We start from the raw sequence: 18,928 nt of genomic DNA on the forward strand, positions 1-18,928 counted from the left end.
AAAGCCTCTTCTGGTAGTGTGGTGACCAGAATTGAACACTATATTCCAACTGCAGCCTAACTAAGGTTCTATAAAGCTGTAACATGGCTTGCCAATTTTTAAACTCAATGATGAAGGCCAAGCATGCCATATGCCTTCTTGACCACCTTCTCCCACTACCTTCTCTCATCAGACTTTAAGAAGTCTTCCATCTAAACTGTCCTCTTTTTTCTTAAACTGATGGTTCACCCCTTGAGACACAAGCCCCCCTTTAACCCTGGCCCAACTCTCTAGGAATAAAAGGAATAAAAATATAAAAAGTAAGGAAGTACTGTTGCAACTATACAAGGCATAGGTGAGGCCGCACCGGGAGTATTGTGCACAGTTTGGGTCCCCTTATTTGAGGAAAGATGTGGTGGCATTGGAGGCAGTTCAGAGGAGGTTCACTAGATTAATTCCAGAGATTGAGGGGTTTATCGTATGAGGACAGATTGAACAGTTTGGGCCTACACTCTCTGGAGTTTAGAAGAATGAGGAGAGATCAAATTGAGGTATACAAGATGATAAGAGGTGTGGATAAAGTAGACGTGGAGCGGATGCTTCCTCTTGTGGGACATTCTAGGACGAGAGGTCATAGTCTTAGGATAAGGGGTAGCAAATGTAAAACAGAGTTGAGGAGAAACTACTTCTCCCAAAGGGTTGTGAATCTGTGGAATTCGCTCCCCCCAAAGTGCGGTGGATGCTGGGACAGTGAGTAAATTTAAGGAGGGAATGAGACAGATTTTTGATTGGGAATGGGTTGAAGGGTTATGGGGAGAAGGCAGGAAAATGGGGATGAGGAGCACATCAGCCATGGCTGAATGGACTCGATGGGCCGAATGGCCTGATTCTGCCCCTATATCTTGTAAACAGTAAAGACCCCCGAAACAAAACACTGAGATCACATACCATGGCAGCCACCGGGAAGAGATAAGGGTGGTTACAACACTTCTTCAGATCCATCATAATATTCAGCAGCGACACCTGGTTCCCGCCACCTTTGGAGTTCAGAGCGTCAAAGTTCCTCGTCAGGATGAATTTATAGTATTTTCTGAAAAACAGTAAATGGGTTACAGATTTGTGCATCTCAGCGAATAGACGTTTTCGCAGAACCACAACAGGGCAGAAGGCTTTTCAGTCCACCGAGCCTGTACCGACAACAGTCCCACCCAGGCCCTAACCCTGGAATCCCAAGTATTTAATCCACCTGACACTAGGGGTCAATTTATCATGGCCAATCCATCTCACCCACACATCTTTGGACGCTAAGGGACAATTTAGCATGGCCAATCCACCTAACCTACACATCTTTGGACACTAAGGGACAATTTAGCACGGCCAATCCACCTAACCTGCACATCTTTGGACACTAAGGGACAATTTAGCACGGCCAATCCACCTAACCTGCACATCTTTGGACACTAAGGGACAATTTAGCACGGCCAATCCACCTAACCTGCACATCTTTGGACACTAAGGGACACTTTAGCATGGCCAATCCACCTAACCTGCACATCTTTGGACACTAAGGGACAATTTAGCATAGCCAATCCACCTAACCTGCACATCTTTGGACACTAAGGGACAATTTAGCATGGCCAATCCACCTCACCCACACACCTTTGGACGCTAAAGGGACAATTTAGCATGGCCAATCCACCTCACCCATACATCTTTGGATGCTAAAGGGACAATTTAGCATGGCCAATCCACCTAACCTGCACATCTTTGGACGCTAAAGGGACAATTTAGCATGGCCAATCAACCTGACCTGCACATCTTTGGACATTAAGGGACAATTCAGCATGGCCAATCAACCTGACCTGCACATCTTTGGACATTAAGGGACAATTCAGCATGGCCAATCAACCTGACCTGCATAATTGTGGACAATTAGGGTCAATTTACCATGGCCAATACACCCATCCTACCCATCTCCGGGGTTTTGGAGGAAACCCACGCAGACACAGGAAGAACGTGCGAATTCCACACAGACAGTGACCCAAGCCGGGAATCGAACCCGGGTCCCTGGTGCTGTGAGGCAGCAGTGCTAACCACTGTGCCACTCGGGCTTAGTTATGGGTGGAGGAGTTATTGATTTGCAGCATAGGGACTCGTTAATATTGGTCAGCATTCAATGCGTTTTGTGTATTACTTCGCCCTCCTCCCCATCGTGGGGTGGGATGTAGTAAATGTAGATTTCAGGTTGCTTAAAGTAGGGGATCAGCAGCTGGTGTGGGAGGGGTGGCTGTCTCTCTGGACGGAGGGGGTGGTAGGAGTAGCACGTGCTCCTCACCCCTTGACATTTCCCTCCTTATCTGCCACAACGCTGGTCTTGCACTGGAGGCGAGGGATCCAGCCACAGCGGCGGTGCTGGGCACAGAGGCCCAAGCGACGGTTACTTACTTCTGCATGGTGCTCAACTCCACGCGCACAATCAGTTCGGTCTTGGAGGGCATGTTCTTGAAGACGTCGGTCTTGAGGCGTCGCAGCATGTGGGGACCGAGGAGATCGTGCAGCTTCTTGATCTGGTCCTCCTTCGAGATGTCAGCGAATTCCTCGAGGAAACCCTCCAGGTTGCTGCAAGGGAAAGGAAACGTGAGCCGAGCTTTTGTGTGGCCGCGTAACGGGGGAGGCGACGGCCTAGCGGTATTGTCACTGGGCTAGTAATCCAGAGCCCCGGGGTAACGCTCTGGGACCCGGGTTCGAATCCTACCACAGCAGACGGGAGAATCTGAACTCACTAAAAATCTGGAATTAAGAATCTGCTGATGACCACGAAACCATTGTCGGAAAAACCTGTTTCACTAATGACCTTTAGAGAAGGGAATCTGCCGTCTTTACCTGGTCTGGCCTACTCGTGACTCTAGAGCCTCAGCAATGTGGTTGACTCTCAGCTGCCCCCTGAAACGGGAGGGCAATTAGGGATGGGTGATAAATGCTGGGCCCAGCTAGCAGTGCCCAAATCCCGTAAAATAAGTGGATCGATAAATAAATCATAGCAAATTTAAATGTGACCAAACTTTCCAAGGGCCTTCGCAGGAGCAACGAGCAAATTCTCATTCAACAGTCAAGTTTCATCAAGTGACATCAAGGCTCAAAGCTTGATCGAAGGTGTAGCTTTGAAGGAGCGACTTATAGGATGGAGATCAGCGGAGAGTTTTTGGCTTCGAAAGCTGAAGGCACACGGAGTGAGGAAAGTCAGGGTTACACAAGAGGCCAGCGCTGCTAACTGGGAAGCTAATGGCTGAACCTTTCAGCTGTTGGTTTGGCTGTGTCGACAGCACTCCGACCTCGTGTCAGCAGCTCCTGGGTTCACCTCCAGGAACACGCGGGGTGGAAATACAGGGCGACGCCGGTCAGCACAGTGCCGGGAGAGTGCCACGCGGTCAGAGGAATTCAGCTGACGTGTTAGGGTGAAATTCCCATGGCAGCATTGGATATTAAATAGCATTGGATGTTGCCTGGTATGGAGGGAAGGTCCTACGAGGAGAGACTGAGGGGTTTGGGGTTGTTTTTGTTAGAAAGAAGGCAGCTAAGAGGGGACCTTATTGAAACATATGATGATTAGAGGTTTAGATAGGGTGGACAGTGATAGCCTTTTTCCTCGGATGGAGAAAGCTAGCACGAGGGGGCATGGCTTTAAATTAAGGGGTGGTAGATATAGGACGGATGTCAGAGGTAGGTTCTTTACCCAGAGGGTGGTGAGGGATTGGAATGCCCTGCCTGCTGCAGTTGTAGATGCGCCTAGTTTGGGGGCGTTTAAGAGATCCGTGGATAGGTTTATGGATGGAAAGGGATTGGTTTAGGTTAGAGGGTCATTGCTTTTTTAATTGGTCGGCGCAATTCTGCGCTGTAATGTTCTATGTTCTATGAGAGCAGGTTCCTTCCCCCCTGGCCAGCATTCCTCACCTCAACCGAAACAAGAACCAGGTAAGCTTCGTATTCATTTCGTTGTGGTTTGTGAGATCTTGCCGTGCTTTCTACAAAGCACCAGTGAGTATCACCAAGGGGAATTTGTTGTGCTGAAGCACTTTGCGAACCTTTCTAGCTCCCTGAATGGATCTAATCTGAGACAGAACTGGAGTGGAGTTAAGTAGCATCCTCCTTCCATCCCACTGCATTTAAGAACACCTACAGGGATCGGGTGCAGAGGAGAGAGGCATAACAGAAGCAGAAGGAGAGGTGTGCTCTACCCCTGCCCTCTGCCACAGAATCAGAATTCCGACAGTGCAGGAGAGGCTATAAGGCCCCTCGAGTCTGCACCCGGCCCTCCAGCAGAGTATCTTACCCAGGCCCTCTCCCCCACCCTGTCCCCCGTAACATCACACATTTACCACAGCTAATCCAGAATTTATTTATTAGTGTCGCAAGTAGACTTGCATTAACGCTACAATGAAGTTACTGTGAAAATCCCCCCCCCCCCCCAGTCGCCACACTCCGGCGCCTGTTCGGGTAACACCGAGGGAATATTTAGCACAGTCAATGCACCCTAACCAGCACGTCTTTTCAGACTGTGGGAGAAACCGGAGCACCCGGAGGAAACCCACGCAGACACAGGGAGAATGTCCAGATTCCACACAGACAGTGACTTAAGCTGGGAGTTGAACCCTGGTCCCTGGCGCTGTGTGAGGCAGCAGTGCTAACCACTGTGCCGCTCATCTAACCTAAGGGGCAATTTAGCACGGTCAATCCACCTAATCTACACATCTTTGGAGTGTGGGAGGAAACCGGAGCACCTGGAGGAAATCCATACAGACACGAGGAAAACACGGAGCACAAGGTGACACAGTAGCACAGTAGTTAGTGCTGCTGCTTCACAGAGCCAGGGGCCTGGGTTCGGTTCAGTTCCTGGCTTGGGTCACTGTCTGTGAGGAGTTTGCACATTCTCCTCGTGTCTGCGTGGGTTTCCTCCGGGTGTTCCAGTTTCCTCCCACAGTCCAGAAGACGTGCTGGTTAGGGGTGCATTGACCTGAACAGGTGCCGGAGTGTGGCAACAAGGGAAATTTCACAGTAACTTCACTGCTGTGTTAATGTATGCCTTACTTGTGACTAATAAATAAACTTTAATAAATAACATGCAAACTCCACAAAGTCCAAGGCCGGAATTGAACCTGGGTCCCTGGCGCTGCGGGGCAGCAGTACTAACCACTGTGCCACCCAGGTTTTCCCTTACCCAGGCTTGTAAGCAACGTAGATAGCATCGACTTGAAATTGACATTAAGCTCTGATCTACCCTCTCAACGGGGAAAACACTGCCAACACTATATCTTAAAGTGATTTAGAATATCAAGACCCGTTCAGCCTCTTTGAGAGGCTTGACGTTTCGAGTCCAGATGATCTTTTGTCAAAGCTTCACCTGGACTCGAAACGTCAGCTCTTTTCTCTCCTTACAGATGCTGCCAGACCTGCCGAGATTTTCCAGCGCTTTGTCTTTTGGTTTCAGATTCCAGCATCCGCAGTAATTTGCTTTTATCTTTAAAAAGGCTTTGAAGTTTAACCAAATCTGATGGATTTTACTTTTCAATGACAACTTTTTTTTAATCCTTGAAACATTTCAACTGTTTTTGTCTTTAAAAATAAAAATTACAGAGCCTCAAAAAAAACAAAATGCCACGGCACTAAGGACAATTCATCCTGCAAACTGCAGCTGGAAAAGACCCCGGTCAGACCCCACTTGGAGTACTGTGCTCAGTTCTGGTCGCCTCATTACAGGAAGGATGTGGAAGTTATTGAGAGGGTACAGAGGAGATTTACAAGGGTGTTGCCTGGATTGGGTGGCATGCCTTATGAGGATAGGTTGAAAGAGCTTGGTCTTTTCTCCTTAGAGAGACGAAAGATGTGCGGTGACCTGATAGCGGTGTATAAGATGTTGAGAGGTATTGATCGAGTGGATTCTCAGAGGCTTTATCCCAGGGCTGAAATGGCTGCCACATGAGGACACAGGTTTAAGGTGCTGGGGAGTAGGTACAGAGGAGATGTCAGAGGTAAGGTTTTCACTCAGAGGGTGGTGGGTGAGTGGAATCGGCTGCCGTCGGTGGTGGTGGAGGCGGATTCAATAGGATCTTTCAAGAGACTTTTGGATAAGTACATGGGACTTAGTAAGATAGAGGGTTATAGGTAAGCCTTGTAGATAGGGTTATGTTGGGCACAACAACTTGTGGGCTGAAGTTTTTCTGTGTCCTATGTCTTAGCCAGCATTTATTGCACAACAGAAATCGCAGGGCTTGGTCACAGCTGCATCGCGCTTGGTGGGATCTTGCTGTGTGCAGATTGGCTGTCAAGTTTCCTACATTACAGCCACACAGTGGCTGCACTCCCAAATTTGCTTCCCTTGTTGTGAAGTGCTGAGAGACACCCAGGGACTGAGGAAGGTCGATTGTCGGGAAAAACCCATCTGGTTCCTCGAGGGAAGGAAATCTGCCGCCCTCACCCCGGTCTGGCCTACGCGTCGACTCCAGGGCCTCAGCAACGTGGCTGACTCCTAAATGGCCCCAGAAATGGGTAATAAACCTAAACGAATAAATTAAAAAACAAAATAAACGCAACGCCCCCCCCCCCCCCCCCCCGGTTTCTCCCCTACCTTTAAAACAGACAACAACACTCACTTGAAACGGTCGGGCGTCAGGAAGTTGAGCAGGTGGAAGAGTTCTTCCAGATTGTTCTGTAGCGGCGTCCCCGTCAGCAACAGCTTCCAGTCAATTTTATAACCGTTCAGCACTCTGAAAAACTGAAGGAATATCAGCAGCAGGTCAGTACAGCGGTCAGAATATCGGCATTTCCCCTCCTTTCGTGCATTCTGAGAACTGGATGGGACCAACAGTGACTAAGACCTTCGGGTAAGCGTTCTCCAAGGCGGCCTTCACGACACACGACAGCGCAGAGTCGCTGAGCAGAGACTGATAGCCAAGTTCCGCACACATGAGGACGGCCTCCACAGGGATCTTGGGTTCATGTCGCACTGTCTGTAACCCCCGTGACTTGCCTGGGTTTGCAAAACCTCACTCACTGTGCTGTCTGGAGACAATACACATCTCTTTAACCTGTGCTCAGTGCTCCTTCCACTCACATTGTCGGCCACTTTAGGACTTGAACAGCAGGTTAGGTGTAAAGATTCGCATTCTGATCAGTAATCTGTAAACTGTCTGCGCTTTATATGCTCTGTCTGAGGCCAGAACTCCCCATTCACCTGGCGAAGAGGGAAACCTCGAAAGCTTGTGCGTTTACTATCAAATAAATCGGTTGGACTAAAACTCCCCATTCACCTGGCGAAGAGGGAAACCTCGAAAGCTTGTGCGTTTACTATCAAATAAATCGGTTGGACTAAAACCTGGTGTTGTCAGACTTTTTACTGTGCAAGTCCCTGGGACCAGGGACAAGCAGTGACTAAGTCCCTGGGACCAGGGACAGTCCAGTTGCCCCTTCACCCCAGACCAGCCTCAGAGGCAGAAGTTCTCGGGCTCAGAACTAGCCCCAGAGACTCCAGCAACAATCCAGGACGACTTGACTCTCCCAGTTCAGCACTGAGGGAGCAGAATTATTTTTGGGAATGTCGTCTCTCAGGTGTTGTCGAACTGAAGGTCCCGTTTTTACTCTCAGATGGGTTGTTTTTAATGAGCTGGGGGTGTGGGAGGAATGGGGTGGGGGGGGAGGTGGTAGTGAAGCAGAGTGGCTTTGGGACATTCCAAGGTTGTGAAAAGCACAGATTAGAATGCTTGCACAGACTCTCATGACCGCTATCTGCTCGACTTTTGATGATTTTTAAAAGCAAGCCATTCAGTTGACAAAGTCAGGATGGACGTCACAAAAACCAGAGTAGTGCCGGAAAATCTCAGCAGGTCTGATAGCATTTGTGGAGAGAGAGAGAGAGAGAATAGAGCCAACGTTTCGAGTTTAGATGAACCTTCGTCAGAGCTAAGTGCAAGGAAAATCAGAAGACGTTTATACTAAGGGAAGGCACAGTTGGCACAGTGCTTAGCACTGCTGCCTCACAGCTTCAGGGACCCAGGTTCGATTCCCACCTTGGGACACTGCCGGTGCGGAGTCCGCATGTTCTCCCCATGTCTGTGTGGGCTTCCTCTGGGCGCTCCGGTTTTCTCCCACAGTACGAAACTTGCGCTGGTTAGGGTAGCGCTGCATTGGCCGTGCTAAATTCTCCCTCAGTGTTACCCGAACAGGCGCTGGAGTGTGGCAACTAGGGGATTTTCACAGTAACTTCATTGCAGTGTTAATGTAAGCTGACTTGTGACATGAATAAATGAATTGAATTTTTTGTTTCCATTGATTGGAGGAACTAGAACACCGGCAGGGTTTTTTTTTATTATTCATTCATGGGACACGGGTGTCGCTAGCTGGGCCAGCATTTATAGCGTGTCCCAAGTTGTCTTTGGAGGGCAGTTGAGAGTCAACCACATTGCTGTGGCTCTGGAGTCACATGTACAAAGCACAGGAACAGGCCATTCGCCACTCCAAGCCTGCACCGACCATGCTGCCCGACTGATCTAAAACCCCCTACCCTTCCAGGGCTCATATCCCTCTATTCCCATCCTATTCCCTGGGAATTATAGACCGGTGAGTCTCACTTCTGTTGTGGGCAAGGTTTTGGAAAAAATTATTAGGGATAGGGTTTATAGTTATTTGGAGAGTAATGAGTTGATTGGAGATAGTCAGCATGGTTTTGTGGCGGGTAGGTCGTGCCTTACTAACCTTATTGAGTTTTTTGAGAAAGTGACCAAAGAGGTGGATGGGGGTAAGGCAGTGGACGTGGTATATATGGATTTTAGTAAGGCGTTTGATAAGGTTCACCATGGTAGGCTTCTGCACAAAATGCAGATGTATGGGATTGGGGGTGATCTAGGGAACTGGATTAGGAATTGGATAGCGGATAGGAGACAGAGGGTAGTGGTTGACGGTAAATATTCATCATGGAGTTCGGTTACAAGTGGTGTGCCTCAGGGATCTGTGTTGGGGCCACTGCTGTTTGTGATTTTTATTAATGACCTGGATGAGGGTATAGTTGGGTGGATCAGTAAATTTGCTGATGACACCAAAGTCGGAGGTGTGGTAGATAGTGAGGAAGGGTGTCATAGTTTGCAGGAAGACTTAGACAGGTTGCAGAGCTGGGCCGAGAGGTGGCGGATGGAGTTTAATGCAGAGAAATGTGAGGTAATTCACTTTGGTAGGAATAACAGATGTGTTGAGTATAGGGCTAACGGGAAGACTTTGAATAGTGTGGAGGAGCAGAGGGATCTAGGTGTATGTGTACATAGATCCCTGAAAGTTGGGAATCAAGTAGATAAGGTTGTTAAGAAGGCATACAGTGTCTTGGCGTTTATTGGTAGGGGGATTGAATTTAGGAGTCGTAGCGTTATGTTGCAACTGTACACAACTCTGGTGCGGCCGCACTTGGAGTATTGTGTGCAGTTCTGGTCCCCACATTACAGGAAGGATGTGGAGGCTTTGGAGAGGGTGCAGAGGAGGTTTACCAGGATGTTGCCCGGTATGGAGGGGAGATCCTATGAGGAGAGGCTGAGGGATTTGGGGTTGTTTTCGCTGGAAAGAAGGCGGCTAAGAGGGGATCTTATTGAAACATATAAGATGATTAGAGGTTTAGATAGGGTGGATAGTGATAGCCTTTGTCCTCTGATGGAAAAATCTAGCACGAGGGGGCATGGCTTTAAACTAAGGGGGGGTAGTTATAGGACAGATGTCAGGGGTAGGTTCTTTACCCAGAGGGTGGTGAGGGATTGGAATGCCCTGCCTGCTGCAGTTGTAAATGCGCCTAGTTTGGGGGCGTTTAAGAGGTCTGTGGACAGGTTTATGGACGAAAAGGGATTGGTTTAGGTTAGTGGGTCGTTGTTGTTGTTTTTTTTAACTGGTCGGCGCAACATCGTGGGCCGAAGGGCCTGTTCTGCGCTGTAATGTTCTATGTTCTATGTTTATTCATGTACTTGTCAAGATGCCCCTGAGAAGTCACTACCATGTCTGCTTCCACTATCTCCCCCAGCAGCGAGGTCCAGGCATCCGCCTCCTACATCTCCTTTAAACCTTGCCCCTCGCACCTTAAACCTGTGCCCCCAAGTAATTGGCTCTTCCACCCTGGGGGAAAAAGCTTCTGACTATCCACTCTGTCCGTGCCCCTCGTAATCTTGCAGACTTCTATCAGGTCGCCCCCTCAACCTCCGTCGTTCCAGTGAGAACAAACCAAGTTTCTCCAACCCCTCCTCATAGCTAATGCCCTCCGCACCAGGTAACATCCTGGCAAATCTTTTCTGTACCCTCTCCAAAGCCTCCACATCCTTCTGGTAGTGCGGCGACCAGAATTGAACACTACGTTCCATATGCGGCCTCACTAAGGTTCTATAAAGCTGCAACATGACTTGCTAATTTTTAAACTCAGTGCCCCGGACGATGAAGGTAAGCATGCCGTATGCCTTCTTCACTATCTTCTCCACCTGCATTGCCACTTTCAGTGATCTGTGTACCTGTACACTCAGATGCTTCTGCCTATCAATACTCTGAAGGGTTCTGCCATTTACTATATATTTCCTATCTGTATTAAACCTTCCAAAATGCATTACCTCACATTTGTCCGGATTAAACATCATCTGCCATCTCTCCACCCAAGTCTCTAACCAATCTATATCTGCTGTATCCTCTGATGGTCCTCATCACTACCCTCAAATCCACCAACCTTTGCGTCTTCCGCAAACTTACTAATCAATCCAGTTAAGTTTTTCCCCGAATCATCTATATATATATTACAAACAGCAAAGCTCCCAGCACTGATCCCTGAGGAACACCACTTGTCACAGCCCTCCATTCAGAAACGCACCCTTCCACTGCTACCCTCTGTCTTCTTCGACCGATGACGCGGAGATGCCGGTGTTGGACACAATAAGAAGTCTCACAACGCCAGGTTAAAGTCCAACGAGTTTTTGACAGTGAACCCACAAGCTTTCGGAACGTTCCTTGGTCAGGTAAGCCACCTGACGAAGGAGCAGCGTCCGGAAAGCTCGTGGGTTATTTGACCAAGCCAGTTTTGTATCACCTTGCCAGCTCACCCAATCCCATTGCGACTTCGCCAGTGTGCCATGAGGGACCTTGTCAAAGGCCTTACCGAAGTCCACGTAGACAACATCCACTGCCCTACCCTCATCAATCATCTTCGTCACTTCCTCGAAAAACTCCATCAAGCTCGTGAGACACGACCTCCCCTTCACAAAAACCATGTTGCCTCCTGCTAACATGTCCACTTATTTCCAAGCGGGAATAAATCCTGTCTCGAAGAATCCTCTCCAACAATTTCCCCACCACTGACGTATAAAGCTTACCGGCCTGTAATTACCTGGGTTATTCTTGCTCCCCTTCTTAAACAAAGGAACATGTAGGCCAGACCCAGTAAGGATGGCAAAATTTCCTTCCCTAAAGGACATTAGTGAACCAGATGGTTTTTCCCAACAATCGGTAATAGTTTAAAAGGTCATTAGTAGATTCGTAATTCCAAATTTTTTTTTGATTGAATTAAAATTCCACCCTCTGCCAGCACTCTGACAGTGACCCAAGGCAATAGCCGAGTGGTATTATTGCTAAACTATTAATCCAGAAACTTAGCTAATGTTCTGGGGGACCCGGGTTTGAATCCCATCCACATCAGATGGTGGAATTTGAATTCATTAAAAAATATCTGGAATTAAGAATCTACTGATGACCCATTGTCAGAAGAACCCATCTGGTTCCTTTAGGGAAGGAAATCTGCCGTCCTTACCTGGTCTGGCCTACACGTGACTCCAGAGCCACAGCAATGTTTTGAGTTTCCACTGCCCTCTGAACAAGGGGAACTAGGGATGGGCAATAAATGCTGGCCCAGCCAGTGATGTTCATGTTCCACTAATGCCCACAGCCATCACATGGATCCCTCGAGGCGGCTGCCTGTACCACACCCCAGCTGGAGGGAGCTCCTTCATTGGAAAACAGTGCTAAAAGGGTCAGAAGAGTTCTTACCAAAGTCTGTCGTGAACTTCACGCAAGCGTACAATGTACTGCTAGGAAATGCGAACGCTACGAAGATGTCACACGGCAGAACACGAGGGAGGACCATCTTGCTCAACCTCACCTTGGATTGGTTGTTCTTCAGCCTGTGCGCCTCATCCACCACGAGACAGGCCCATTTAATGGAGCTCAATGCCGCCTGGTCGATGGTGACCAACTCATAGGAGGTCAACAGAACGTGGAACTTCACCTGGGCCTGACTCTGTAGAACAAACATAAGAACGTAAGAACTGGGAACAAGAGTAGGCCCATCTGGCCCCTCAGGCCTGCTTCGCCACTCAATAAGATCATGGCTGATCTTCTCATGGACTCAGCTCCACTTACCCACCCCTCACCATAACCCTTAATTCCTTTACTGTTCAAAAATCTATTTATCTTTGCCTTAAAAACAGTCAACGAGGTAGCCTCAACTGGGCAGGGAATTCCACAGATTCACAGCCCTTTGTGTGAAGAAGTTCCTCCTCAACTTAGTCCTAAATCTGCTCCCCCTTATTTTGAGGCCATGCCCCCTAGGTCTAGTTTCACCCACCAGTGGAAACAACTTCCCTGCTTCTACCTACATAAGAACATAAGAAGTAGGAGCAGGAGTCGGCCATCTAGCCCTTCGAGCCTGCCCCGCCATTCAATAAGATCATGGCTGATCTGAAGTGGATCAGTTCCACTTTCCTGCCTTCTCCCCATAACCCTTAGTCCCGTTGTCCATCAGAAATCTATCTACCCGTGACTTAAATATATACAGCGATATATTCTTATCTATTCCCTTCATAATATGTTTCTATAAGATCGCCCCTCATTCTTCTGAATTCTAATGAGTATAGCCCCCATCTACTCACTCTCTCCTTATAAGCCAATTCTCTCAACTCTGGAGTCAACCTAGTGAATTCCTTTGCACCCCCTCCAGTGCCAGTATATCCTTTCTCAAGTAAAGCATAAGTTAGGACAGTTAAACAGACTGCTGCACAAGGGTAGTTTCCTCTTGATAAGTTACCCCTTCCCTTGTTTAGGTTCCTCTGGGTGTAGGACACATTGTCAATGGTCCCCGAGATAACGGAGCATTTTTGGTACTGGGTACTAACCCCAAGGAGTACAAATCTGCCCCATCTGCACCTCAATGTCTTTTTTTTTAAAGAAACGGCTTACCCTAATCTTGACAGCCCGCTTGCTGACTTTAACCGCGCTGTCGTCAAAGCAAAACTCGTTCTCCCGGATGACGGCACGGCTGTCTTTGTCCCCGGTGTACGTCACCACGTAGAAGTCTGGTGCCCACATCTCAAACTCGCGCTCCCAGTTTATGATGGTGGACAGGGGAGCACTGACCAGGAAGGGGCCACTTGTATGTCCCTGAGGAGTCAGAAGAAGAGAACAATGATCAAACCAGTGGATCGAACCAGGGCAGGACTTACTCAGTTAATGGTAGGGCGTTGGGGAGAGTTACAGAACAAAGAGATCTAAGGGCTACAAGTTCATAGCTCCTTGAAAGTGGAGTCACAGGTGGACAGAGTGGTGAAGAAGGCATTCGGCATGCTTGGTTTCATCGGTCAGAACATTGAATACAGGAGTTGAGACGTCTTGTTGAAGTTGTACAAGACATTGGTAAAGCCACACTTGGAATACTGTGTGCAATTCTGGTCACCCTATTATAGAAAGGGTATTATTAAACTAGAAAGAGTCCAGAAAAGATCTACTAGGATGCTACCGGGACTTGATGGGTTGAGTTATAAGGAGAGGGGGAATAGACTGGGACTTTTTTCTTTGAAGCGTAGGAGAGTTAGGGAGGACCTTACAGAAGTCTATAAAATAACGAGGGGCATAGAACAGCTAGATATTCAATATCTTTTCCCAAAGGTAGGGGAGTCTAAAACTAGAGGGTTTAGGTTTAAGGAGAACAGGGGAGAGATACAAAAGGGTCCAGATGGGCAATTTTTTCACACAGAGGGTGGAGAGTGTCTGAAACAAGCTGCCAGAGGTAGAGGTGGGTACGATTGTCTTTTAAAAAGTACTTAGACAGTTACACGGATAAGATGGGCACAGAGGGATACGGGCCAAACGCAGGCAATTGAGACTAACTCAGGGGTTAAAAACAGGGGGACAGCATGGACAAGTTGGGCCGAAGGGCCTGTTTCCATGCTGTAAATCTCTGTGACTCGACCAAAAAGAAAAGCACTTTTCCCTTGGAGGAACAGCAACAACCTTTAATATAGCCATCCTGAGGTGGCTCACAGTGGCGGAATCCAAATAAAAACTGTCAGACACAGAGCTATTAGAAAAGCCAACCTACTCTTTGGTAGAGCTTGAGCAGAGTGAAAGGAGAGAGGGGTTTATTTAGAGGGGGGTGTTCCAGAACTTGGAGCCCAAGCAGCTGAAACCACAGCCGTCATCACTGGAGGGACGAAACGAGCTGGAGGCTAGAATGAGCGTACTAAGTTTTACGTTCATTAATCAGTGTTACAATTAAAGCTCAAGTTAACACTGCAATGAAATTCCTGTGAAAATTCCCCAGTCGCCACACTCAGGCACCTGTTCAGGTAACAGAGGGAGAATTTAGCACGGCCAATGCACCCCTAACCAGCACATCTTTCAGACTGTGGGAGGAAACCGGAGCACCCGGAGGAAACCCACGCAGACACGGGAGGGGGAGAATGGGCAGACTCTGCACAGACAGTGATCCAGGCCAGGAATCGAACTCGGGTCCCTGGCGCTGTAAGGCAGCAGCGCTAACCACTGTGTCACTGTATGGAGATCTCAGAGGATTTGAGAGCTGGAGATAAGAGAGACAGTGAGGGCAAGTCATAGAGACACAGACACCTGATGGTGCAGGAGGAGGCCATTCAGCCCATCAAGCCTGTGCTGACAACAACCCCACCCAGGTCCTATCTCCCTAACCCCACATATTCACCCTTCTCATCTCCCTGAGAATTTAGCATGGCCAATGTACCTAACCAGCATGTCTTTTGGACTGTGGGAGGAAAGCAGGGCACTCAGAGGAAACCTGCGCAGACACGGGGAGAATGCGCAGACTCTGCGCAGTCACCCGAGGCCGGAACCAAACCCGGGTCCCTGGTGCTGTGAGGCACAGCAGTGCTAACCACTGAAAGGTCAGGGAACAATGTTAAATCTCAGGCATTAATGGATGGGGAGCCAACATGAGTTAGTGATCACAGGGGGTGGTGGGCTTACAGGGCTTGGGGATAGTAGGTGGTAGCATAGTGGTAATGTCACTGGACTGGTAATCCAGAGGCCCAGGTGAATTCTCACTGCTGCGACTGAAGGAATTTAAATTCAATTTTAAAAAATTCTGGAATTGAAAGCTGGTCTTGGCAATGCTGATCATGAAACCATTGTCAAGCATCATAAAAACCCATCTGGTTCACTAATCTCCCCTTTAGGGAAGGAAATCTGCCGTCCTTACCCGGTCTGGCCTACATGTGACTCCAGAGGCACAGCCAATGTGGCTGACTCTCGACTGCCCTCTGAAACGACTTGCTAACATCCATTTTACATGAGGAACTAAATCTTCCGTTCAAGGGGCAATTAGGGATTAGCAATCGATGCCGGCCTTTCCTGCGACACCCATGTCCCAAGAAAATATTAAAAAGGGAGTATAAGGGCAGAAGGATTTTGGACAAGCTCAAAGTTTACACAGCATAGGTGACGGGAACACAGCAGGAGAGCATAAGAACACGTCAAGAGCAAGAGCATCTTGAGCAGTGGTACCCGAAGATGAAAGATATTGCTGTTCTTTTGCTGGGACGAGTGGTATCATGACACAGTGGTTAGCACAGCGCGAGGGTCCCAGGTTCAAATCCCGGCTCGGGTCACTGTCTGTGTGGAGATCGCACATTCTCCCCGTCTGAGTGGGTTTCCTCCGGGTGCTTCAGTTTCCCCCCCACAGTCCAAAGATGTGCAGGTTAGGTAGATTGGCCATGCTAAATTGCCCCTTGGCGTCCCAAGATGTGTGGGTTAGGTGGATTGGCCATGCTAAATGCCTCATTGATGTCCAAAGATGTGCAAGTTAGGTGGATTGGCCATGCTAAATTGCCCCTTAGTGTCCAAAGATGTGCAAGTCAGGTGGATTGGCCATGCTAAATTGCCCCTTAGTGTCCAAAGATGTGCAAGTTAGGTGGATTGGCCATGCTAAATGCCTCACTGATGTCCAAAGATGTGCGGGTTAGGTGGATTGGCCCAGCTAAACTGTCCCTTAGTGTCCAAAGATGTGCAAGTTAGGTGGATTGGCCATGCTAAATGCCTCATTGATGTCCAAAGATGTGCGGGTTAGGTGGATTGGCCATGCTAAACTGTCCCTTAGTGTCCAAAGATGTGCAAGTTAGGTGGATTGGCCATGCTAAATGCCTCATTGATGTCCAAAGATGTGCGGGTTAGGTGGATTGGCCATGCTAAATGCCTCATTGATGTCCAAAGATGTGCGGGTTAGGTGGACTGGCCATGCTAAACTGTCCCTTAGTGTCCAAAGATGTGCAAGTTAGGTGGATTGGCCATGCTAAATGCCTCACTGATGTCCAAAGATGTGCGGGTTAGGTGGATTGGCCATGCTAAATTGTCCCTTAGTGTCCAAAGTTGTGCTGGGTAGGTTGACTAGGCAATTTAGCATGGCTATTGTCCAAAAACGTGCAGGGCAAAGTGGATTGGCCATGGTAAACATGCAGGGTCACATATAGGCTCAGACCGGCTAAGAATGGAGAGTTTTGCTCCTGAGTTTAGAACTGAGGCGAGGAGAAATTTCTTCACCCAGAGGGTGATGAACGTGTGGAATTCACTCCCACAGAAAGTAGCTGAGGCCAAAACGTTGTGTGACTTCAAGAAGAAATTAGATATCGCTCTTGGGGCTAAAGGGATCGAGGGATGTGGGGGGGCCTTGGTGGAAATCAGCATATTGAATTCGATGAGCAACCATGGTCATAATGAGTGGCAGAGCAGGCTCGAAGGGCCGAATGGCCTTCTCCTGCTTCTAGTTTCTATATTTCTAAAAGGACACGAGTGGAAGTTGGGTTTTTCTGATAGCTTTCTGGTTCCCTTCACTGATCACAGTGATCTGAGGATTCTTTTAATATAGTTCTTAAATTATTAGTGCTAGCCTGTGTCTCTGGACGTACTATTACCACACCCCCCACCCCACCCCCCCCCAACTGTCAGCAAAACATCATCATCATCAGATAATGAGTGATTTGAAACCACGAAGGGCTTCTTACCTCTTTGTACAGAGAGTACAAGAAGACAATGGTCTGGATCGTCTTGCCCAGCCCCATCTCGTCAGCCAGGATGGTGTCCGTACCCTGCGCCCAGGAGAAGCGGAGCCAGTTTAACCCCTCCAGTTGGTACATGTGCAGGGTTCCACCAGTGACCGTGATGAAGTCCGGCTGCACCTCGTACTTAATGGTTGGCTGCGGGGTAAAGAAAGGAAAAAAAAAGGGACAACAAGGGTGACACAATGCAGAAGAAGAGCTCGAGAGAGCTGGAAAGACACAAGGTAATGACTTATAAAATACAGGAGCAGAATTAGGACATTTGGCCCATTGAGTCCGTTCCACCATTCGATCACAGCTGATATGCTCATCCCCATTTTCCTGCCTACTCCCCATAACCCTTCAACCCATTAAAAATCTGTCCAACTCCTCCTTAAATGTACCAGTATCCACCGTATTTTGGAGCAGCAAATTCCACAGATTTACAACCCTTTGGGAGAAATCCTTTCTCCTCAACTGTTTTAAATTTGCTACCCCTTATCCTAAGACTATGACCTCTCTTCCAAGGATGTCCCATCAGAGGGGGCGTCTGCTCCATGTCTACTTTATCCATATCTTTTATCATCTTGTGCACCTCAATCTGATCTCCCCCTCATTCTCCTAAATTCCAGAGTGTCGGAAATTGAATGGGTCATTGCAGGACAGGGTGATCTTGTTGGTGTTTAAGAACATGAACAGGATTTGACAGAAGTTGCATTTGAGAAAGTCAAATACCCAGAAGCACGAGTCATAAAATAACAGGGGAACAGCAAAGGAAAGCTGTGCAGAACCTCATCATCAGGGGACGATCAGTGAAGTCAGCAACGAGGAAGTGCTGAAAGTGACCAGTGTGGGTAATTCTGGAAAGAATGGGGACCTGGAACATGGGGAAGGCAGATGTCTCAGAGTGAGAAGTTTCAGGCACCATTCCAGGATTCGAACGTAAACCCTACAGTCATAGAATCCCTACTGTACAGGAGGAGACCGTTCAGCCCATCAAGCCTGAAGCCTGGGGTGGCACAGTGGGTTAGCACTGCTGCTTCACAGTGCCGGAGACCCGGGTTCGATTCCCAGCTTGGGTCACTGTCTGTGTGGAGTTTGCGTATTCTCTCCCTGTGTCTGCGTGGGTTTCCTCCGGGTGCTCCGGTTTCCTCCCACAGTCCGAAAGATGTGCTGGTCAGGGTGCAATTGGCCGTGCTAAATTCTCCCTCAGTGTTACCCAAACAAGCACTGGGGTATGGCAACTAGGGGAATTTCACAGTAACTTCATTGCAGTGTTAATGTAAACCTTACTTGCGACTAATAAATAAACTTTTTTTAAAAAAACTTTATTATCCCCTTAACCCCACATATTTACCCCACTAATCCACACCCCTCCACAACGTGCAGACTCCGCACAGACAGTGACTCGAGGCCGGAATCGAACCCGGGTCTCTGGCACTGTGAAGCAGCAATGCTAACCACTGTGCCACCTTTCAATGTTCTATTCCCCATCACTGCAACATCTCCTTATCATGGAAATAAAACCCCTGCTACCCTTTGGCAAGACATATGCTACTGAAAAGATTGACAGTAATCACAAACTATTCCACAATAAGGGCATCAGACTGTGCCTTATT

General features: G+C 48.3%; 1 protein-coding gene across 1 annotated transcript in view; it reads right to left on the bottom strand.

The window, feature by feature from the left end:
* LOC145339107 (ATP-dependent chromatin remodeler CHD3-like) overlaps positions 1–18,928 on the bottom strand; it is a gene marked incomplete at its 5' end in the record, with an annotated part of 134,410 nt that overhangs the window by 66,418 nt on the left and 49,064 nt on the right. The window contains 6 exon segments of the mRNA XM_080183543.1: positions 928–1,069; positions 2,425–2,598; positions 6,627–6,748; positions 12,134–12,271; positions 13,210–13,410; positions 17,277–17,468. Coding sequence (XP_080039669.1) covers positions 928–1,069; positions 2,425–2,598; positions 6,627–6,748; positions 12,134–12,271; positions 13,210–13,410; positions 17,277–17,468 — 969 coding nt within the window.

This window comes from Carcharhinus amblyrhynchos, unplaced genomic scaffold (assembly GCF_965287045.1).
Source record: "Carcharhinus amblyrhynchos unplaced genomic scaffold, sCarAmb.v2.hapA chromosome_328, whole genome shotgun sequence".
NCBI lineage: Eukaryota > Metazoa > Chordata > Chondrichthyes > Carcharhiniformes > Carcharhinidae > Carcharhinus > Carcharhinus amblyrhynchos.